At 41.9% G+C, this 24660-nt stretch overlaps 1 protein-coding gene across 7 annotated transcripts in view; it reads right to left on the bottom strand.

The window, feature by feature from the left end:
- ptprt (protein tyrosine phosphatase receptor type T) overlaps positions 1-24660 on the bottom strand; it is a 415965-nt gene that overhangs the window by 125910 nt on the left and 265395 nt on the right. For all 7 annotated transcript variants that reach the window (XM_042301053.1, XM_042301087.1, XM_042301062.1 and 4 more), the window contains exons 10-11: positions 9228-9429; positions 3151-3256 (exon numbers count right to left, since the gene is read on the bottom strand). In XM_042301053.1, the coding sequence (XP_042156987.1) occupies positions 3151-3256; positions 9228-9429 (308 nt within the window). The remainder of the gene's footprint in view (positions 1-3150; positions 3257-9227; positions 9430-24660) is intronic.

The raw sequence follows: 24660 nt of genomic DNA, 5'->3' as shown, positions 1-24660 counted from the left end.
TTGTCATCCCCAAAGCCAACACTTCCTTTGGCCGCCTTTCCTTCCAGTTCTCTGCTGCCAATGACTGGAACGAATTGCAAAAATCTCTGAAGGAGTCATATCTCCCTCTCTAACTTTAAGCATCAGCTGTCAGAGCAGCTTACCGATCACTGTACCTGTACATAGCCAATCTGTAAATAGCACACCCAACTACCTCATCCCCATATTATTACTAACCCTCTTGCATCCCAGTATCTCTACCTGCACATAATCATCTGCACATTATCACTCCAGTATTAATGCTAAATTGTAATTATTTCACCTCTATGGCGTATTTATTTTCTACCTACCCCTACTCTTCTACATTTGCACACACTGTACACAGAGTTTTCTATGTTTCTTTTCTATTGTGTTATTGACTGTACGTTTGTTTATGTGTAACTCTGTGTTTGTTTTTGTCGCACTGCTTTGCTTTATCTTGGTCATGTCACAGTTGTAAATGAGAACTTGTTCTCAACTGGCCTACCTGGTTAAATAAAGGTGAAATAAAATAAAAATATATATATTTTTTAAACATTCCCATCATTTCTGTGTGTGTGACAACTCCACCATTCCTATTCATAATATCATGAATTATCTAGACCCTCTATGAGACTGTGTAGTATTGCAGACTTAAGAGAAAACTTGAGTCATTGGCATACATTGACACATTTGTTTTAAAGCCCTGGATCTTTAACCCCTTAATATTATTCTTAGATCTGATTTTAATAGCTAACAAATAGAAAAGGAGAAAGTGGACAACATTGTTTAACTCCTATTGACAGTTCAATACTTTCTGAGAAGTAACCATTATTCACTACTTTACACCTGGGGTTGCAATAAATAACTTTAACCCATTGTATAATGGGTTAAAGTCCAGGCATAGTCCGGGCATGTATAAACTGAGCATACAAAACATTAAGGACACCTGTTCTTTCCATGACCAGATGAATCCAGCTGAATGCTATGATCCCTTATGGATCTCACAAAATCCACTTCAATCAGTGTAGTTGAACGGGAGGAGAAAGTTTAAAGAAGGATTTTTAAGCAATTGAGGCATGGATTGTGTATGTGTGCCATTCAGAGGTTGATATATTCAGAATATTTAAGTACCTTTGAACAGGGTATTGCAGTAGGTGCCAGGTGCACCGGTTTGTGTCAAAAACTGCAATGATGCTGGTTCTCACACTCGACAGTTCCCCGTGTGTATCAAGAATGGTCCACTATCCAAAGGACATCCAGCCAACCTGACACAACTGTGGAAAGCATTGGAGTCAACATTGGCCAGCATCCCTGCGGAACGCTTTCGACAGCTTGCAGAGTCCATGCCCCAGACACATCGAGTCTGTTCTGTGTAGCCCAATATTAGGAAGGTGTCCTTAATGTTTTGTACAGTGTACACAAATTGTAATCGTACTTTATCAAAGGTCTTTTCAAAATCTACTATGAAGACCAGGCCTGTTTAAAAAAAAAAGTAATAGTTTTCATTGTTTCAAGTAATTGTCTTATACAGTATTATCTCCAATATATTGTCAATGTAAAAAGACCTTTCTAATTAGGATGAATAAAATCCAATAAAACCTTTCTAATTATATGCGCTATGCATAGAAGTGCAAAGGGCTTCCAGTTTTATAAATGGACTGGTTCTTTACACTTACCACCTGGGTCCTGTTTTAGTAATATTTAAATCAGACCTTCTTGCTGTGTATCTGATAGTCTACCATTTTTATAGTTGGTAAAACATGTGAATAGTGGATCTTTGAGTATACAAAAAAATGTTTGATATACTGTAACTCAACTGGTATTCCAACAAGCCCTGGAATTTTTCCAGACTGAAAGGAATTAATTGTATCAAGAAATTCCTCCTCTGTAATTTGGCTTTCACACAAGTCTTTCTGGACAGTTATTAATTTTACACTATTATGAGGAAAAAAAGTTAACATCATTCAGTGGAGATGGAGGGGACTGAAAAGAGAAAATATACTTAAAATATTTAGCTTCATCTTTCAAAATATAATTTGGTGATCAGAAACACTCCGTCATTTGTAACATGTTTCTGTTTTTATTTGATTTTTATTTAAACTTTATTTAACTAGGCAAGTTTAACCCCTAGCAAGTTAAAGATTAGTATTGAATTGCATGGCCTCTGAAGGCACATTCAAAAGTATCCCATACAATAAGGGTATCTGCTGTACCTAGAGTACACTACCGTTCAAAAGTTTGGGGTCACTTTACACCATTAACAATGTCTACACTGTATTTCTAATCAATTTGATGTTATTTTAAATGGACCAAAAATGTGCTTTTCTTTCAAAAACAAGGACATTTCTACGTGACACCAAACTTTTCAATGGTAGTGTATGTTAGGTAGGAAAAAGTCCATTAAAAGTTATAAATTATTTTGTCTTGGTTAAAAACAGCTTGTCATCCAGTAGGCTGTGATTACATTTACAATATCCCTGCTCACATGGAAATTCGGTTGAAATACAGTGTAGACATAAGAGTTATGTGGATGCCAATTAGATGGTGGTCTGATCCCATTCTGTCTCCTATCAACACTTTTTAAACTTTTGGAGCCAGTGAGAAGGACACAGGAAAGTAGTCAAGACGACTAGCTTGATTAATCCTCCTCCATGTACTGTATCTCACTAGCTCAGGGTTTTTAAGCCTCCATATATTCACTAGTTCTAATGTGTCCATGATATTCGTGATCTCCTTAAGTGCATGAGGGTGATAGTTTGTCATGCGATTCTGTAGACTTGGGTGAACCATTTCAAGTTTGGAATAAGAAAGGGGGTACACTTTGGTTGAACCTTGTGCAATCTTGTGTAAGGTGTTAACTGCACTATCATGTGTTGTGTATAACCAATTAATTTCTTACTGTGCAGATAAGCAGTAAAAACAACCAAACATACAATCTTCCCAAACACGATTACTTTGTCAATCTGACACCTCCATAATGCCAACCCCCCAAAATTGTTAGGCTTTATGCACGAGTTTCCACATTTGAAGCAGAGAAAAACAGACTAGGTTGAAGTAAACACTTCCAAAATGGAGACACCTGGACATGTTACTAACTTACCGTACTGCAGACATAATGGACCTGACTGAAGTGATGGCATAGTATGGTACCTGACGGGAGCTCCTCTGGACTGCGCAGGCTTCAGCAGAACTGTGATGGTGGTGTCCGTCTCATTCAGAGGGGGAATGTCTGTCTCGTACTCCGGCATTGATGGGGCTAGTGGGGAAAGATTTAGAGGGTATGAGATAGAGTTGTGTTCATAAGGGCATGCAATGGAAAAAGCTCAAATGTTTTGCAATGAAAAACAAATATGATTGAGTCTGTTTTGTTACTTTTGTTTCCTAATGAACACAACCCCTTTCAAATTATTATCTTTAAAACACACAATCAACACACTTGGTCCCTGACATGAAAATAGTGGATTCAGCTCTGTGATTTCTAAAGCTAATGCACAATAGAGTATTGGCATACAGTCACAGTACCTAAACAGACCATCTCCCATCTATGGATTTAAGTCAAAGTTGTCCATGAAGCCATACCTAAAGATTGACCTTTTTAAAGATGTACCCTAACACAAGCGTGTTGGTGTGAAAACCTTGCCCTGTACACGTCACGATAGTGCCATCTCTCTAAAATGTCACGTCTTCCCCAGTCTTCATTATCTCCAAAACATTCATAGGACAGCCTTGATTAGATAAATCGCAGCAGACTGAAATTAGAAATGGCAAAACGTTCAGGGATTCAAAGAGAATGGTGTTGATGCTGTAGGCCATCAAGGCTCTAGTCTATTGTATGACTGACAACTAAGACAGGGAATGTTTACTTTCAGAGATAAGAAGATACATCCTTGATGCTTGGTGTTACACCATTTCTCTATATGAATGTCAGTGAATGACATGTTTCAAATGAATGATGCACAATGATAAACAATTGCTCACTGTTTGGTTGCTATGTTGTGTGAATGTACAGTACCGTTCAAAAGTTTGGACACACCTACTCGTTCAAAGATTTTTCTTCATTGGTACTATTTTCTATTATTGTAGAATAATAGTGAAGACATCAAAACCATGAAATAACATTTGGAATCATATAGTAACCAAAAAAAGTGTTAAACATATCAATATACATATTAGATTTTAGATTCTTCAAAGTAGCCACCCTTTTCCTTGATGACAGCTTTGCACAGTCTTGGCATTCTCTCAACCAGCTTCACCTGGAATGCTTTTCCAACAGTCGTGAAGGAGTACCTATATATGTGACCAGTTTCATTTAACTAGGCGTATGTCGCAAGTCACCAGAGAGGCATTTGAACATAAAACACATAAGTGTTTACCAACAAGCCTAGTTGGTTTAGTAAACAAAAAGACAGGAACCTTCCTTACTAGCCAAGATTGGCTGAGATAATGAGTGGGCTGCAGTGTAGCATCTTGTGTCTATAAAATGAGCTGCTCGTAATGCATAGGTAATCCTTTCTACTGCAGTTTGTTCAAAAGATTTAATGTTAGCCATGGAGAACTGCAAGTATGTTGCAACTGCTCTCAATAACATTGCTCCCCTGAATTTATCAGGCTGTAGACCAAGGTCAGTGGGGAAAAGTTGTGATGAACTACTTTCTGGAGAACGATCGTGCCATGCTGACTCCTCTCTGAGCTGTGCAAACTAAATGGAAAGGAGCTGCAGTCTGCCGTGAAGCTTTCATCCATGTATACGAAGAGACGTAAGAGTCTAACAACAGTTTCAAATATTATACGTTGTCCGTATAATATTAGCCTGCTAAAGTTCGATGGCTGACTTGCTAGCTAACATTGAACCTATTTGGTTAACTTTAGCTAACTATTACAATCAGTTTGTTTTGCTAGTACTCTATGGATTGGGATTATAGTTAATTGTTTAGCTAGCTAGCTAATGTTAAATGTCTAAACAAAAGATGCCAAATTAAAGCATGCTGTTAGCTCGCTAACCTTAGCTGAGGTTAGATTGCTGGCTTGCTAGCTAACACTAAGTTACGTGTATGAACTGTGTGTAACATTAGTGATGTTTTCTCGGAATGCCATTTTGCATTGCTAATTATAGCCTAATGTTTGCTAACATTGAACCAATTTGGTTAACTTTAGCTAGCTATGACAATCAGTTTGTTTCACTAGTACTCTATGAATTGGGATTATATTTCATTGTTTAGCTGGCTAGCATGCTAGCTACATGTCTAAAGAAAATACCCTAAGTTAAAGCTTGATGTTAGCTGGCTAACATTAGCTGACGTTAAATGTCTGGCTAGTTAGCTAACATTACGTGAAATAACTGTGTGTAGTAATGTTATCTCAGAATGCCATTTCGCATCTATTATATAATAGTGCAAAAATATTTTTATATTTATAATATATCTGGAATTCGTCTTTTAGCATCAGTAGAACATGCTTCACTCTCCTCCACTAGTCATACAAGGAGAATGGTCTAATGCCACCCATCAAAATGAGAGCTGACCCAAGCAAGCACAGGTTACACCTGAAGCATGAGGACTTTCAGTGAGTGGTGAATTTCATCAACAATGCAATAGTATTACCAGGATGGCAACAAGGACACAAACACTTTCGTGGAAAGCTGCTGCCATCCCATGTGACAGAAGCAGCAATGCGGCGTCTCTACAAGACATCAATGACTCAAACACTTGATACGTAAAGCATAAACACGTTTTGATTATTTAATTGACCTCCAACATTATTGGCACTACTTTTATTGATCTGACATTTTTTCTGTATTTTCCAGAGGTACGTGTAGTTGGGCTGTCTTCCTTCGGGCTGTGGAGAAGATTTCTGCCCCACATCTCAAGCACTAAGCCTAGGACAGACCTGTGCTGGCAGTGCTAGAGGAACAACTATCATGTCTTCAGATCTGCCAGAAGCTGTTAAGTCAGCCAAGCTGAAGAAGCAAGAGCAGCATCACCTGCTTGTTCAGAGTGAGCGGTCTGTCTACCAGAAGAGGTTTGCTGACGGCAAGACCAACTGTTTTAAGACCTGCAGTTGTCTCTGGGGGCCCCTACTGAACCAAAAAACAAAGCCATCAGGATGCATTACAGTTTTGATTTTAAGTAAGCAAAATGTCCTCAAATACACTGATTAAAAGACATATATATATATATAGTGGGGCAAAAAAGTATTTAGTCAGCCACCAATTGTGCAAGTTCTCCCACATAAAAAGATGAGAGAGGCCTGTAATTTTCATCATAGGTACACTTCAACTATGACAGACAAAATAAGGAAAAGAAATCCAGAAAAATCATATTGTAGGATTTTTTATTAATTTATTTGCAAATTATGGTGAAAAAAAAGTATTTGGTCGATAACAAACGTTTATCTCAATACTTGTTATATACCCTTTGTTGGCAATGACAGATGTCAAATGTTTTCTGTAAGTCTTCACAAGGTTTTCACACACTGTTGCTGGTATTTTGGCCCATTCCTCCATGCAGATCTCCTCTAGAGCAGTGATGTTTTTGGGGCTGTTGCTGGGCAACACAGACATTCAACTCCCTCCAAAGATTTTCTATGGGGTTGGGATCTGGAGACTGGCTAGGCCACTCCAGGACCTTGAAATGCTTCTTACGAAGCCACTCCTTCGTTGCGGTGTGTTTTGGATCATTGTCATGCTGAAAGACCCAGCCACGTTTCATCTTCAGTGCCCTTGCTGATGGAAGGAGGTTTTCACTCAAAATCTCACGATACATGGCCCCATTCATTCTTTCCTTTACACGGATCAGTCATCCTGGTCCCTTTCCAGAAAAACAGCCCCGAAGCATGATATTTCCACCCCCATGCTTCACAGTAGGTATGGTGTTCTTTGGATGGAACTCAGCATTCTTTGTCCTCCAAACACGACGAGTTGAGTTTTTACCAAAAAGTTCCATTTTGGTTTCATCTGACCATATGACATTCTCCCAATCTTCTTCTGGATCATCCAAATGCTCTCTAGCAAACTTCAGACGGGCCTGGACATGTACTGGCTTAAGCAGGGGGACACGTCTGGCACTGCAGGATTTGAGTCCCTGGCGGCGTAGTGTGTTACTGATGGTAGGCTTTGTTACTTTGGTCCCAGCTCTCTGCAGGTCATTCACTAGGTCCCCCTGGGTGGTTCTGGGATTTTTGCTCACCGTTCTTGTGATCATTTTGACCCCACGGGGTGAGATCTTGTGTGGAGCCCCAGATCGAGGGAGATTATCAGTGGTCTTGTATGTCTTCCATTTCCTAATAATTGCTCCCACAGTTGATTTCTTCAAACCAAGCTGCTTACCTATTGCAGATTCAGTCTTCCCAGCCTGGTGCAGGTCTAAAATTTTGTTTCTGGTGTCCATTGACAGCTCTTTGGTCTTGGCCATAGTGGAGTTTGGAGTGTGACTGTTTGAGGTTGTGGACAGGTGTCTTTTATACTGATAACAAGTTCAAACAGGTGCCATTAATACAGGTAACGAGTGGAGGTCAGAGGAGCCTCTTAAAGAAGAGGTTACAGGTCTGTGAGAGCCAGAAATCTTGCTCTTTTTAAGTGGGAGAACTTGCACAATTGGTGGCTGACTAAATACTTTTTTGCCCCACTTTATGTATGTATGTATGTATGTATGTATGTATGTATGTATGTATGTATGTATGTATGTATGTATGTAAGTATGTATGTATGTGGCAGGCAAATACCTTTCACTGAGCTGTGTAAAGACATGCATGAGACAATTAATTTAGTTTAGTTTGCAGGTGCACTGTCCTTCTATGTAGCCAGGTCCCATCTTCTTTATAACTCCTCGCAAGTGTGGCGTGTTTGTGTCTGCTGTGAAGGAATACCACAACAAGTCAACTACTTGATTGATGAAGTCATCCAACAAAGGCAGCAGCGCATTCATCAAGTACACACACCATTTCTTCACCAACTACGGAGTTGGGGAAACATGTGTGGAACTGAATTGTGATAACTGCAGTGGCCAAAACAATAACACGTTTGTGCTCTGGTATTGTGCCTGGCGGACGATGCACAAGCTCCACCAGAGTCTCGACATTCACTTCCTGATCACAGACCACACCAAGTTTGTCCCCGACTGGTGCTTCGGTCTCATCAAGCAGCGCTTCAGAAAGACCAGAATGAACAATTTGTCTGAGATTAATTAACATTTAACAAGGCACACCTGTTAACTGAAATGCATTCCAAGTGACTACCGCATGAGGCTGGTTGAGAGAATGCCAAGAGTGTGCAAAGATGTAATCAAGTCAAAGGGTGGCTACTTTGAAGAATCTCAAATATAAAATATATTTTGATTTGTTTGAAACTTTTTGGGTTACTGCAGTACATGATTCCATTTGTGTTATTTCTTAGTTTTGATGTCTTCACTATTATTCTACAATGTAGAAAATTATAAAAAATAAAGAAAAACCCTTGAATGAGTAGGTGTGTCCAAACTCTTGACTGGTACTGCATGTATCACAAAAGTTACATAAACAATTCTAAATTAAGCATATAGGAGTACCTGTATCTTTGTTAACCACTCGACACAGATTAGCCGCATGTGCACCCCACCTCAAATCATTTGGAGGAATATCCTTTATCTTTTATTTAGCTATGTTCAATTGTATTCTTCATACTATAAAATAATATAAAATAATGCCACGGAATTCTAGGCAAATATTGTCTGCTAAATTAACTAGTATAGAGCCATATGGCATAGCCAGATTAGGGCCTAACATAAGGACAAGTTTTCTTCATATCATGTTTCTTTTGACCCGTCTAAAATAAATAATGGATTTATTGTGATGGTGTAGGCTATATACATGTATTTATTAGACTTGCAGCTGTTCCAATGGTCTACATCAGTGGCTTGTATGCTATGCGTGGAAGCCAGGCGATGCTAAATGTGTTTATGTTAATTAACGGTCAATTACCGTGAGACCGGCAGTTATTTGCTTGACCATCACCGGCTGACAAAATGTCATGACCTCCACAGCTCTAGTCAGATGTGGCATTTGACAATGTCAGTGTTTTTTTTCTTTTTTTCTACAAAGCAAAAAAACAAATTATGAAAAGAACAAAACTGCTATATTACAATGGTGCATGTATCATGTGATTTATGTCATATTGCTTGCAGCTGTATATATGTGAATTTAGGATACCAATGAAACATCACTACTACGATCTGCTCTGAACAAGTATCCCTCACCTGCTATCTTGGTCGCGATGCGGGTGGTTACAGGGGGTCCAAAGCCTTTGTTGGTGCTGGCTTTGAGGGTGAAGAAGTAGGTGGTGCCCGGGTAGAGCCCCACGAACAGGTGTTGGGTCTCGTTGCGTAACTTGAACACCCTGCCACGCTGGGTGGTCAGGTCTGCACTGGGGTCCAAGGAGCTCAAAGCCTTATAGGTGATCTGTAAGAGCAGAGTGAAAAGTGTAACACCATATACTGTATAAACTCCTCAAAAAAAGGAAATGTCCTCTCACTGTCAACTGCGTTTATTTTCAGCAAACTTAACATGTGTAAATATTTGTATGAACATAACAAGATTTAAAAAATTAGACCAACTAAACAAGTTCCACAGACATGTGACTAACAGAAATTGAATAATGTGACCCTGAACAAAGGGGGGAATCAAAATCAAGACTAACAGTATATGGCGTGGCCACAAGCTGCATTAAGTACTGCAGTGCATCTCCTCCTCATGGACTGCACCAGATTTGCCAGTTCTTGCTGTGAGATGTTACCCCACTCTTCCACCAAGGCACCTGCAAGTTCCCGGACATTTCTGGGGGGAATGGCCCTAGCCCTACGCCCTCCAATCCAACAGGTCCCAGATGTGCTCAATGGGATTGAGATCCGGGCTCTTCGCTGAACACTGACATTCCTGTCTTGCAGGAAATCACGCACAGAACGAGCAGTATGGCATTGTCATGCTGGAGGGTCATGTCAGGATGAGCCTGCAGGAAGGGTACCACATAAGGGAGGAGGATGTCTTCCCTATAACGCACAGTGTTGAGATTGACAATAAGCTCAGTCCGATGATGCGGACACACCGCCCCAGACCATGACGGACCCTCCACCTCAACCTCCAAATCGATCCCGCTCCAGAGTACAGGCCTCAGTGTAATGCTCATTCTTTCGACGATAAACGCAAATCTCACCATCACCCTTGTTGAGACAAAACCCGCGACTCGTCAGTGAAGAGCACTTTTTGACAGTCCAGTCTGATCCAGCGACGGTGGGTTTGTGCCCATAGGCGACATTGTTGCCGGTGATGTCTGGCGAGGACCTGCCTTACAACAGTTACACAAGCCCTCAGTCCAGCCTCTCTCAGCCTATTGCGGACAGTCTGAGCACTGATGGAGGGATTGTGAATTCCTGGTGTAACTCGGGCAGTTGTTGTTGCCATCCTGTACTTGTCCGCAGGTGTGATGTTCAGATGTACTGATCCTGTGCAGGTTTTGTTACACGTGGTCTGCCACTGCAAGGACGATCAGCTGTCCGTCCTGTCTCCCTATAGCGCTGTCTTAGGCGTCTCACTGTACGGACATTGCAATTTATTGCCCTGGCCACATCTGCAGTCCTCATGCCTCCTTGCAGCATGCCTAAGACACGTTTATGCAGATGAGCAGGGACCCTGGGCATCTGTCTTTTGCTTTTTTCAGAGTCAGTAGAAAGGCCTTTTTAGTGTCCTAAGTTTTCATAACTGTGACCTTAATTGCCTACCGTCTGTATGCTTTTAGTTTCTTAACCTCCATTCCACAGGTGCATGTTCATTAATTGTTCATGTTCTTTTGTTGTTTTTTTAACCTTTATTTATACAGGTTTTTCTCAATGAGATAGCATCTTTTTCAAGAGAGACTTGGTCCAATAGCAGCAGGGGGAACAACGTTTAAGACAAAACAACTTACATACAATAACCCAACATTAAATAAAACTATAAACACAAGTGATACATCCTAGACGTCGAGTTATCAGCTGCAACTGTAAACGTACGTGTCCTAGGAAAGGACAGACAATCTCCTAAGAATGACAAGGTACTTCAACTTATCCGTTGTACAGCACTACGACCAGAAAGATTCTTCAAAGAACAATTGGGATCTATGCTGGGCAAACCAGTCTTCCATCTTCGACAAATCTATCGAAGCACAGCTCAGAGTAAATATATATCTTGCATTTTCTTTTTCCGAATGGGCAGTTATTAGAATGCATAAGACTCTGTGTTTACGGTAAAATAGCTTCTCAAGGTCCAATAGAGACCCAATTCCTTTGTCTCTTAGCCTTCCCGTTCTTTCATTCAAACCCAAACCCCTTCCTTTGTGTAACCAGCCGTCATATTGGGTTAGTCATCTAGGGACTTTCCCTGACATGATTATAAATCAATGTCTGATCTATCCTGTGTATATACATGTATTTCTGTGTGATTATTTAGGTATTTAGTAAATAAATAATTAAGCCAATTTGTGTATTGCTCAAAACTTGTTAGCCATGGCTCATACAGATAACCAAGTACTTTATGACAATCAGAATGAGACTCAATGAGATGATTAATAATTGACTGCTATTAATATAAAAGATCTTCAGAAGACAGCAACTCTATAAACACTCTTCCGTGGTGCCCCAAGTTATTAATTAGTTAATTGTTGCATGGTTTAATTCTATCACAATCAATTGAATGTTAGGTAATCAATTTTATACAATTGACTGATTAAATTATATGACAGGCTGAGACATGACAACTGTTTTATATAGAAACATGTGAACCTTCAAGCTACTTTTTCCAGTATTTCTGGTACGAATGCCAAAAATAGTATTCAATTTAAGGTATTATTGTTATGAACAAAACACAATACTGTCATTTTCGGGCATACGCAATGCTTTGCAATAGTAAAGAAGAACAGAACGGTATTGTCAGTTCTGTTGGTCCCACCAGTACATTTCCGGCTGCATTTGAATTAGCTACACACTGCTGTGTGCCACAGCCATGAAATATTGGCAATGCATTATTGACTGTGTCGAAACAAACAGAAAGGGCTTCCATAGCCACAAACGTCCAAACTCATGTTCTGCATTTGTTTTGTTATTTTTGCCGGAGATTGATGTTTCTGTAAATTGATGTGTACAGGGTTGGGGGCAATCAAAACATTTTAGGCTGACGTTTCACAGCTCACAACTCCATTAGAAGAATTCAAATCAAACTAATTGACAGCTCAGTGCCTGCTGGCAGCTAGGCCAGTCTCTGCTTGAAAGGCTTTCATGGTTAAGTGCTAGATCCGGCATGGCCCCTAGACCATGCTGCACTGACCACAGGCAAAGAAACAGTAGGGGCAATCCAAGCCACCACTTAAAATACAATTTTAGCTGAAAGTTAAAAAAACTAAAAGATGATGAAAATAAGGAAAAAAGTAGTGGGGGAAAAAAAGCCTCAGCCACCTCAGGGCAGCTGCATCCTAGGTCGTGAGGAAGTGTGTCCTAGATCAGCTTTTTTCAAACTTGTCATTGGGGACCCCCAGACAAAGCTGGGCCAAAATGATGTAAGGTGAATATAGGTCGGGAGTGGTATAGACTTGGGCGTGTGATTGGTGGATGGTTGGCTGTGTGAGACAGTGAGACAGAGTGAGTCAGACATCAACCAGCCACTGACAGCTTTCAGAATTGTTCTAAGTTGATAAAGAGTTGGAAAGGAACTAAAACTGAAACAAATGGAGCCTTCCTGTAGACATGGAAGATTCTGGTCATTTCTTAATTCCTTTCCTAGCTGTTATTCGTGTAATTTTGGTTGGGTTAAGTGGTTCACAACACTTCTACCAATTGTTTAATCATTCAACTTTGCAAGGCATCCGTTTGAGGTGACAAGCATCCATTATTCAGTGCATGGCAAAAGAGATAGCAAAATACATTGTTACTTTTTGTTGTGCTCAATGTTTGTCCATGCTGACACAATGGCATCACGCACTTGCTGCAGATTGGATGGCGGTAGATTCAGGCGGAGGTGTTGCTAACATTTATGATAGCACATTTCAATTTATCCCCCCCAAAAATGACATTTTCGTCTTTTGAGCTTCTTGTCATCAAATCTATGCAGTCGACTCAATCCCTTTTTATAGCTATTGTTTACAGGCCTCCTGGGCCATATACTGCTTTCCTCACTGAGTTCCCTGAATTCCTATCGGACCTTGTAGTCATGGCAGATAACATTCACATTTTTGGTGACTTTAATATTCACATGGAAAAGTCCACAGACCCACTCCAAAAGGATTTCAGAGCCATCATCGGCTCAGTGGGTTTTGTCCAACATGTCTCCGGACCTACTCACTGCCACAGTCATACTCTGGACCTAGTTTTTTCCCGTGGAATAAATGTTGTGGATCTTAATGTTTTTCCTCATAATCCTTGACTATCGGACCACCATTTTATTACGTTTGCAATTGCAACAAATAATCTGCTCAGACCACAAACAAGGAGCATCAAAAGTTGTGCTATAAATTCACAGACAACACAAAAGATTCCTTGCTGCCCTTCCAGACTCCCTCTGCCTAGCCAAGGATGTTAGAGGACAAAAGTCAGTTAACCACCTAACTGAGGAACTCAATTTAACCTTGCGCAATACCCTAGATGCAGTTGCACCCCTAAAAACTAAAAACATTTCTCATAAGAAACTAGCTCCCTGGTATACAGAAAATATTGGAATTGGAAAAGAAATGGCTCCACACCAAACTGGAAGTCTTACGACTAGCTTGCAAAGACAGTAACGTGCATTATCGAAGAGCCCTCACTGCTGCTCGATCATCCTATTTTTCCAACTGAATTGAGGAAAATAAGAACAAACCTAAACTTATTTTTGAAACTGCTGAAAAGCTAACTAAAAAGCAGCATTCCCCAAGAGAGGATGGCTTTCACTTCAGCAGTGATAAATTCATGAACTTCTTTGAGGAAAAGATCATGATCATTAGAAAGCAAATCACGGACTCCTCTTTAAATCTGCATATTCCTCCAAAGCTCAATTGTCCTGAGTCTGCACAACTCTGTCAGGCCCTAGGATCAAGTTTTTTAGTAATATATCTCGACACATTGATGAAAATAATCATGGCCCCTAAAACGTCAACCTGCATACTGGACCCTATTCCAACTAAACTACTGAAAGAGCTGCTTCCTGTGCTTGGCCATCCTATGTTGAACATAATTAACAGCTCCCTATCCACCGGATGTGTACCAAACTCACTAAAAGTGGCAGTAATAAAGCCTCCCTTGAAAAAGCCAAACCTTGACCCAGAAAATATAAAAACCTATCGGCCTATATCGAATCTCCAATTCTTCTCAAACATTTTAGAAAAAGCTGTTGCGCGGCAACTCACTGCCTACCTGAAGACAAACAATGTGTATGAAATGCATCAGTCTGGTTTAAGACCACATCATAGCACTGAGACTGCATGTGTGAAGGTGGTAAATTACCTTTTAATGGCGTCAGACCGAGGCTCTGCATCTGACCTCATGCTCCTAGACCTTGGAGCTGCTTTTGACACCATCAATCACCACATTCTTTTGGAGACATTGGAAACCTAAATGGGTCTACACGGACAAGTTCTAGCCTGGTTTAGATCTTATCTTTTGGAAAGATAACAGTTTGTCTCTGTGGATGGATTATCCTCTGACAAATCAACTGTAAAGTTCGGTGTTCTTCAAGGCTCCGTCTTAGGACCACTATTGTTTTCATTATTTACACTGCTCAAAAAAATAAAAGGGAACACTAAAATAACACATCCTAGATCTGAATTAATTAAATATTCTTATTAACTACTTTTTTCTTTACATAGTTGAATGTGCTGACAACAAAATCACACAAATTATCAATAAAAATCCAATTTATCAACCCATGAAGGTCTGGATTTGGAGTCACACTCAAAATTAAAGTGGAAAACCACACTAGAGGCTGATCCAACTTTGATGTAATGTCCTTAAAACAAGTCAAAATGAGGCTCAGTAGTGTGTGTGGCCTCCACGTGCCTGTATGACCTCCCTACAACGCCTGGGCATGCTCCTGATGAGGTGGCGGATGGTCTCCTGAGGGATCTCCTCCCAGACCTGGACTAAAGCATCCGCCAACTCCTGGACAGTCTGTGGTGAAACGTGGCGTTGGTGGATGGAGCGAGACATGATGTCCCAGATGTGCTCAATTGGATTCAGGTCTGGGGAACGGGCGGGCCATCCATAGCATCAATGCCTTCCTCTTGCAGGAACTGCTGACACACTCCAGCCACATGAGGTCTAGCATTGTCTTGCATTAGGAGGAACCCAGGGCCAACTGCACCAGCATATGGTCTCACAAGGGGTCTGAGGATCTCATCTCGGTACCTAATGGCAGTCAGGCTACCTCTGGCGAACACATGGAGGGCTGTGCGGCCCCCGAAAGAAATGCCACCCCACACCATGACTGACCCACCGCCAAACCGGTCATGCTGGAGGATGTTGCAGGCAGCAGAACGTTCTCCACGGCGTCTCCAGACTCTGTCACATTTTCTCAGTGTGAACCTGTTTTCATCTATGAAGAGCACAGGGCGCCAGTGGCGAATTTGCCAATCTTGGTGTTCTCTAGCAAATGCCAAACGTCCTGCACGGTGTTGGGCTGTAAGCACAACCCCCACCTGTGGACGTCGGGCCCTCATACCACCCTCATGGAGTCTGTTTCTGACCGTTTGAGTAGACACATACACATTTGTGGCCTGCTGGAGGTCATTTTGCAGTGCTCCTCCTGCTCCTCCTTGCACAAAGGCGGAGGTAGCGGTCCTGCTGCTGGGATGTTGCCCTCCTACGGCCTCTTCCACGTCTCCATGTACTGGCCTGTCTCCTGATAGCACCTCCATGCTCTGGACACTACGCTGACAGACACAGCAAACCTTCTTGCCACAGCTCGCATTGATGTCCCATCCTGGATGAGCTGCACTACCTGAGCCACTTGTGTGGGTTGTAGACTCCGTCTCATGCTACCACTAGAGTGAAAGCACCGCCAGCATTCAAAAGTGACAAAAACATCAGCCAGGAAGCATAGGAACTGAGAAGTAGTCTGTGGTTACCACCTGCAGAACCACTCCTTTATTGGGGGTGTCTTGCTAATTGCCTATAATTTCCACCTGTTGTCTATTCCATTTGCACAACAGCATGTGAAATGTATTGTCAATCAGTGTTGCTTCCTAAGTGGACAGTTTGATTTCACAGAAGTGTGATTGACTTGGAGTTACATTGTCTTGTTTAAGTGTTCCCTTTATTTTTTGAGCAGTGTATTTTACCTCTTAGTGATGTCATTCGGAAACATCATGTTAACTATCACTGCTATGCGTATGACACACAGCTGTATATTTCAATGAAACATGGTGAAGCCCCAAAATTGCCCTCCCTGGAAGTCTGTTTCAGACATAAGGAAGTGGATGGCTGCAAAGTCTTTACTTTTAAACTTGGACAAAACATAGATGCTTATTCTAGGTCACAAGAAACAAAGAGATCTTCTGTTGAATCTGACAATTAATCTTGATGGTTCTACAGTCGTCTCAAATAAAACTGTGAACCTGATCTCTCTTTTGACAAACATATCAAGACTGTTTCAAGGACAGCTTTTTTCCATCTACATAACATTGCAAAAATCAGAAACCCCTCCTGTCTCAGCTTCCAGTATTTATGCTGCAGGAGTTTATGTGTCGGGGGGCTAGGGTCAGTCTGTTATATCTGGAGTATTTCTCCTGTCTTATCCGGAGAAATGCTCTCTCTAATTCACTCTCTCTTTCTCTCTCTCTGAGGACCTGAGCCCTAGGACCATGCCTCAGGACTACCTGGCCTGATTACTCCTTGCTGTCCCCAGTCCACCTGGCCGTGCTGCTGCTCCAGTTTCAACTGTTCTGTCTGCGCGGTATGGAACCCTAACCTGTTCACCGGACGTGCTACCTGTCCCAGACCTGCTGTTTTCAACTCTCTAGAGACAGCAGGAGCGGTAGAGATACCCTGAATGATCGGCTATGAAAAGCAAACTGTCATTTACTCCTGAGGTGCTGACCAGTTGCACCTTTGACAACCACTGTGTCATGACATTGCCCTCTTTGGGTACAGCGAGCACCATCCCTCTCTCTCTTCCCCCTACACCAGGCTCTGTAAGGCAGGTCATAAATTCCTGGAGGAGATTCTTCCTCATGGCCAGACATTATAGAGAGACATTGAGTTTTCATAGAGAGAACAAGGGAACTTTTTCCACCTCACAGAACTTGAGAACTGAACAATATTAATGTTCTGGAGAATATATAAACGGTCAGTGAAGTAGCCAGCTATGAACTGGTCCGTTTGGTACAATTTTGTGAAACTCATGAGAGACAATATAGCCACATTACCATAACTCTGTTTATACAAGAGTCTCAGTTGTGAAGCTTCCATCTAATTGTTGTATAAAATGAATGAGTAAAGATGAAACTATTTGTGAAATTATGTAATGTGATTTTAAACTGTTCAATGAATAAACTCCAATTCTCTTTTGAGTTTAACTAAATCATAGGCCCGCCCCATGAGCACAGACATTGATCTGGCGTCGTGGGACAGCCCCTTTCTGCTCTTCCGAATATAACCCCCACCTTGGGAATTTATCTTCAGACCATGCTTCTCTCAATTACGAGAGGGCTAAGGTTTGAGTAGAGACCAGCTTACCTCGATAACCACGGGAGGGCTAATGTTTCAGATGATTGCTGAATTATTAACCATACCACGTGGTTAAACTCTGAGACTATCGAACCGACAGAATAAGAACAAATCTTTGATACTAATTACTAGTCTGCAGCTAGGAATTCGGTATCATTGAACGCGAAGACCGACAACTGCCGAAACATCTATCCTATAACATCATTGCTGAATGTTACTCTGAACCAACAATTCTAGACACGGCAGAGAGAGAGAGGGTGGGCAAACTCTCCAACAGAAACAAACCTTCCAACAGAGATCACGACGACACCCTGAGCGTAAATATATATATTGATTGCAAATATTCCCGAATGAGTGAGCGTTCATGTGCAAAGGATTAGCATTTCAATTGTTATAATTATCACTTTGTAGTGTCTTATCTCAGTCGACCCCCACTATGGAAACTCCGCTATCATTTCCTTGTAACCATATATACTTGTTTGTTTGTGTGCATTTCTGGGATTGATTATTTAGTTAGTAAATCATTTATTTAAGACAAGTGATGTATGGATGACTCATAGTGAAGACTGGGTTTGTGCAGATAACCAACAATTTATGACGTTTGGAATGAGACTAACGTGAGGTAATTTATTAATTAGAAGATTAATTGATCAGATATTAAAATACCTGAAAGTTATATTAGGAAAATTATAACTTTGTAATCTGAATATTTTCCTTGGTGCCCCGACTTCCTAATTAATTACAGTTACATGATTAAGTTAGTTTAATCACGTAATAATAATTACAGAGATTTTATTTGATAAAAATAAGTCTTCAATTTAATGACACCAAAGACATGACAACTGTGATTATTATTATTTGAGCCTGCTGGTCATCAATGAACATTGGAACATCTTGGCACCTGAACAGCCAGAAGAAGACTGGCCCCCCTCATAGCCTGGTTCCTCTCTAGGTTTCTTCCTAGGTTCTGGCCTTTCTAGGGAGTTTTTCCTAGTCACCGTGCTTCCACATCTGCATTGCTTGCTGTTTGGAGTTTTAGGCTGGGTTACTGTACAGCACTTTGTGACATCAGCTGATGTAAGAAGGGTTTTATAAATACATTTGATTGATTGATGCTGCGAACAGCCCATTCCATCTCATCCCAAAGATGCTATATTGGGTTTTGTCAGCATCAATGTTCAGATACTCTGTGGGGTTCAATCGTTGCTCATTTGGTATCAAGGGACCTAACGTGTGCAGGAAAATATTCCCTACACCAGTACGCCGCCAGCCTGTACCGTTGACACCAGGCATAATGGGTCCCTGGACTCCTGCTGCTTACGCAAAATCCTGAATCTGCCATTAGCATGACGCAACAGGAACCGGGATTGATTGGACCAGGCAATGTTTTTCCACTCCTCAATTGTCCAGTGTTGGTGATCCATCTCCTGTCTCAACGATAAGTTGAGAGGCTTCTTCTTGCACCGGAGCCACTTCTTCTTGTTTTAAGCTGATAGGAGTGGATCCCGGTGTGGTCATCTGGTGCAAAATAAGTTGTGTGTTCAATAAGTTGTGTGTTCTGAGATACTGTTCTGCACACCACTGTTGTACTGTGCCGTATATCCTAGCAACAGGACATGAAAAACCGCAACATCTTATGTTTTACTGAGTTGTGGCTAAACAACGACATGAATAACATACAGCGGGTGGGTTTTAAGCTTTTTTGGCAGGATTGAACAGCAGCCTCTCGTAAGACAAGGGGTGACGGTCTATGTATATCTGTAAACAGCTGGTGCATGAAATCAAAGGAAGACTCAACGTTTTGCTCACCTGAGGTAGAGTAGCTCATGATAAGCTGTAGACCACACTATTTATCAAGAGAGTTTTCATCTGTATCTTTCGTAGCTGTCGACATACAACCACAAACCGATGCTGGCACTAAGACCGCACTCAATGAGGTTTATACAGCCATAAGCAAACAGGAAACCGCTCATCCAGAGGCGACGCTCCTAGTGGCCGGGGACTTTAATGCAGGGAAACTTAAATCCGTTTTGCCTCATTTCTACCAGCATGTTAAATGTGCAACCAGAGGGGAAAAAAACTCTAGACCACCTTTACGCCACAGACAGAGACGCACACAAAGCTCTCCCTCGCCCTTCATTTGGCAAATATGACCATAATTCTATCCCCCTGATTCCTGCTTACAAGCAAAAACTAATGCAGGAAGCACCAGTGACTTGGTCAATAAAAAAGTGGTCAGATGAAGTAGATGCTAAGCTACAGGACTGTTTTGCTAGCACAGACTAGAATATGTTCCCGGGATTCTTCCGATGGCTTTGAAGAGTACACCACATCAGTCACTGGTTTCATCAATAAGTGCATCCATGACGTCGTCCCCACAGTGACCGTACGTACATACCCCAACCAGAAGCCATGAATTACAGGCAACATCCACACTGAGCTAAAGGGTAGAGCTGCCGCTTTCCAGGAGCGGGACTCTAATCAGGAAGTTTATAAGAAATCCCGCTATGCCCCCCGACAAACCATCAAACAGGCAAACCGTCAATACAGGACTAAGATGGAATCATACTACACCGGCTCCGAAGCTCGTCGGATGTGGCAGGGCTTGCAAACTATTACGGACTACAAAGGGAAGCACAGCCGAGAGCTGCCCAGTGACACAAGCTAAATTACTTCTACACTCGCTTCGAGGAAATTAACACTGAAGCTTGTATAAGAGCATCAGCTGTTCCGGACGACTGTGTGATCATGCCCTCCGTAGCTAATGTGAGTAAGACCTTTAAACAGGTCGGTCAACATTCCCAAGGCCACAGGGCCAGACAGATGACCAAAATGTGTACTCTGAGCATGCAACTGGCAAGTGGCTTCACTGACATTTTCAACCTGTTCCTGTCTGAGTGTTTCAAACAGACCACCATAGTCCCTGTGCCCAACAACACTAAGGTAACCTGTATAAATGACTACCAACCTGTAGCACGTCTGTAGCCATGAAGTGCTTTCAAAGGCTGGTCATGGTTCACATCAACACCATTATCCCAGAAACCCTAGACCCACTCCAATTTGCACATCGCACCAACAGATCCACAGATGATGCAATCTCGATTGCACTCAACACTGCCCTCTCCCACCTCGATAAAACACCTATGTGAGAATGCAATTCATGGACTACAGTTCAGTGTTAAAACCCATAGCGCCTTCAAAGCTCATCACTAAGTTAAGGACCCTGGGACTAAACACCTCCCTCTGCAACTGGATCCTGAACTTCCTGACGGGCCTCCAGGTACCTACAAGGGTAGGTAACATCTGCCACGCTGATCCTCAACATGGGGGCCCCTTAGGGGTGTGTGCTCAGCCCCCTCCTGTACTCCCTGTTCATTCATGACTGCATGGTCAGGCACAACTCCAACACCATCATCAAGTTTGCCGATGACACAGCAGTGGTAGGCCTGATCACCAACAACGATGAGACCGCTTATAGGGAGGAGGTCAGAGACCTGGCTGTGTGGTGCAGAACCTCTCCCTCAATGTGATCAAGACAAAGGAGAAGATTGCGGATTACAGGAAAAAGAGGACTGAGCACGCCCCCATTCTCATCGACAGGGCTGCAGCGGAGCAGGTTGAGAACTTCAAGTTCCTTGGTGTTCACATCACCAAAAAACTATAATGGTCTAAACACACTAAGACAGTTTTGAAGAGGGCATGACAAAGCCTATTACAGGAGACTGAAAATACAGGAGACTGAAAATATTTGGCATGGGTCCTCAGATCCTCAAAAGGATCTACAGCTGCACCATCGAGAGCATTGGTTACATCACTGTTAACATAGAGATTCTGGGAACATCAGAATTTGGGGGGAAATTAACTATATTCTGGTAATCCGACCAATTGAACATATGCGGTGGTACTTAATGAATATGATGTCAGTTCGGTTGTCATCTGAGACATTCTCATCAATGATAAGATGACAAACTCTACAGTGCAAAGTCTGCACATTGTAGTTCTCGGATTCACATGGAATTGTTGTTCAGTTTAAATGTTTGAATATAAAATTATTGGTGAAGAGATGAAATGTAATTTTAGCTTCCAAATGAGAGATTTGGGTTTTCATAAGGTTAGGGCTCTGCTCAATCAGTGGCCCGCCCTGTGAAGGGACATGAGTTATAAAACTTTTCAAACACGCCCTCCTCTCCCTTCCTATATAAAGCCTTGACGACAATATAACCTCCTGTTCCAAGTACATGAGGTCTGCAGCCTCTGCGTTAAAAGGACTAACATGTCAACTACAGAACTAAGCCAACCTCAGTGTGAGATTTGGTTGTGAATGGTATGAACTTTGAACTCTTATTCACTACAGAAGTGATACCTCCTATCGGTAATTTAGAATGCATAAGATACTGTATTTACGATAGCACAGCTTCTCCCTTTGTCCCTCAGTCTTCCCGCTCTTTCACTCAAACCCAGCCCCTTTTCTTTTGTGTAACCAGCGGTCATATCTGTTCCGCCCGCTAGGGACGTTTTCCTTTATGACGTAATTTGTAATCAAGGTATGATTACTTCTTTGTATATGTAATTCTGTGTGATTAGTTAGGTATTTAGTAAATAAATAATTAACCCCAATTTTGTGTTGCTGATTCAACTTGTTAGCCAGGGTTCGTGAATATAACCAATAATTTATAACTTTCAGATGAGACTGAATTAAGGTGATGATTAATATGGACTGCTATTGATGTAAAATATTACTAGGTCTTTAAGAGTTTATTCGGAAGATAACAGCTCTATAAATATTCTTTCGTGATGCCCGACTCTCTAGTTAATCACATTTACATGATTAGCTCAATCAGGTAATATTAATTACGGAGAAATAATTTTATAGAATAGCATGTCATATCACTTAATCCGGCATAGCCAAAGACATGACATATGTAAACCTTCGACACTGTTGTGCTGAAAAGCCCAGGAGGATTCCATTTCTGAGATACTGGATCCGGCACGCCTGGTATTGACGATCATACCACGCTCAAAGTCGCTTAGATCACTCGTTTTGCCCATTTTAACATTCAATGGAACAGTACCTGAATGCTCATAATATAATAGCTGAAATCAATATTTATTAATGGGGACCCTTGCTCAGACTTACTCAGATAATTACTCAGAATGTTATCCCAAAATAATTTGTTTGTATGTGAACACGTATTACTCTGGCTCTCCTTCTCCTTGGTTGATATTCTCACCAGGGAGGCATCATAAAGCAGAGGTAGTTTATTGCCCCATGAAACAGCAGGCGCACTGAGGCACTGCACTGTGGGTAATGGAGAGACTACATCTGTAGGATAACTCATCGTTGAGACGAGAGATGAATGCCAGTTAAGGACGCTGTACCAAAACAGCAGCACACAAAAATAAAAGCAAAAGCAAAAGACGCAGGCCAATGTGTATATCTGCTTCAAAACCCAGGCAATCTATGAAAAGTCTGCAAAGTACCATGGCAACAATGGCCTGAGTCGCTGTATCGATCTATACATTTTTTCACCGCGGAGACAAAGTTGTGGACAGTTTCGAAAGCCACACGGCAATCAACGGTCTTGCATTATCCATTCATATCCATTCAGTTGTAAGCTTTTTCACATCAGATACAAATCAAGAGGGAATGATGCTGATGTGCGAATGAGAACCTACAATGGGGCGAGAAAATGATAGGTCTATATAATATAAAAATAATAAAATATCATCGCAGCGCTAGCTGTGCCACCAGAGACTCTGGGTTCGTGCCCAGGCTCTGTCGCAGCCAGCCTCGACCGGGAGGTCCGTGGGGCGACGCACAATTGGCCTAGCATCGTCCGGGTTAGGGAGGGTTTGGCCGCACCAGCGACTCCTGTGGCGGGCCGGGCGCAGTGCACGCTAACCAAGGTCGCCAGGTGCACGGTGTTTCCTCTGACACGTGTTAAGATGCAGTGCGGCTTGGTTGGGTTGTGTTTCGGGGACACATGGCTTTCGACCTGCGTCTCTCCCGAGCCCGTACGGGAGTTGTAGCGATGAGACAAGATAGTAATTACTAACAATTGGATACCACGAAATTGGTGAGAAAAGGGGGTAAAATTGTAAATAATAAAAATAAATAATAATTATACTAATAAAATATGCCATTTAGGAGACACATTTATCCAGAGTGACTCACATTTCATGAGTGCATGCATTTTTAGGTTGTGTATGTGATCCCTGCAGGAATTGAACTGCCTGGGCACGTGATCAGTGGAGTTGGCTTCCTGACTGCATTAGGGGCAGGCGACACGGCTGCTATATGGCTGCCAGCTCGGGGCATGGGACCTAATCCACTCCACTCAGGTCATTAGCGAACTGGTAAATGCAGGCCAGGCCTGTAATTGAGTTTAACGAGTATTAAGTGGCTTCGCTTGCACATCCATCGCTCCCTGGGAATCAGGGACACATGGGGTACCGCTTGTAACATGTTATATGTTCTGAAACAGATGAATTATTTGTGGCATGGAATTAATCAATTGCACAACATATAACATGTACAAATAACACCTTATATGGAGAGAGGGTATGTGGGGTTGACTGGACTGTTGGATGGTCTACTGGATACAAGCTCTAAAAATCGTACAGGAGAGACTTGGATGTAACAGTGGTCCTACCAGGATGTGCATACAATTACAGTACAGTGCATCTAGGGAAAGATGTAAAGGGAGGGAATGTATTGACGCCCGACGTCCTTTGAGAACTGTCACAAAGTGATGCGAGACAAAGGAAGACTGTGTTCATTTGGGCACCGAATGTTTTTGTTTTTATGTAGTTTCCAGCATTGTCATTTCATGCCTCTGCTATCAGGCCCTCTGAGCTGTCAGATATTGTGTAGAAATGGTGCTGAATATCAAGAGACAGCAGAGAAGCTGTCATGTGACGAATGCTACGTACACAGTTAGCTTAGAATAGGCAGCAGTAGAAATTGCAA

The sequence above is a fragment of the Oncorhynchus tshawytscha genome, linkage group LG02 (assembly GCF_018296145.1).
Source record: "Oncorhynchus tshawytscha isolate Ot180627B linkage group LG02, Otsh_v2.0, whole genome shotgun sequence".
In the NCBI taxonomy this organism is placed as follows: Eukaryota; Metazoa; Chordata; class Actinopteri; order Salmoniformes; family Salmonidae; genus Oncorhynchus; species Oncorhynchus tshawytscha.
This window is presented reverse-complemented; position numbering and strand designations above follow the sequence as displayed.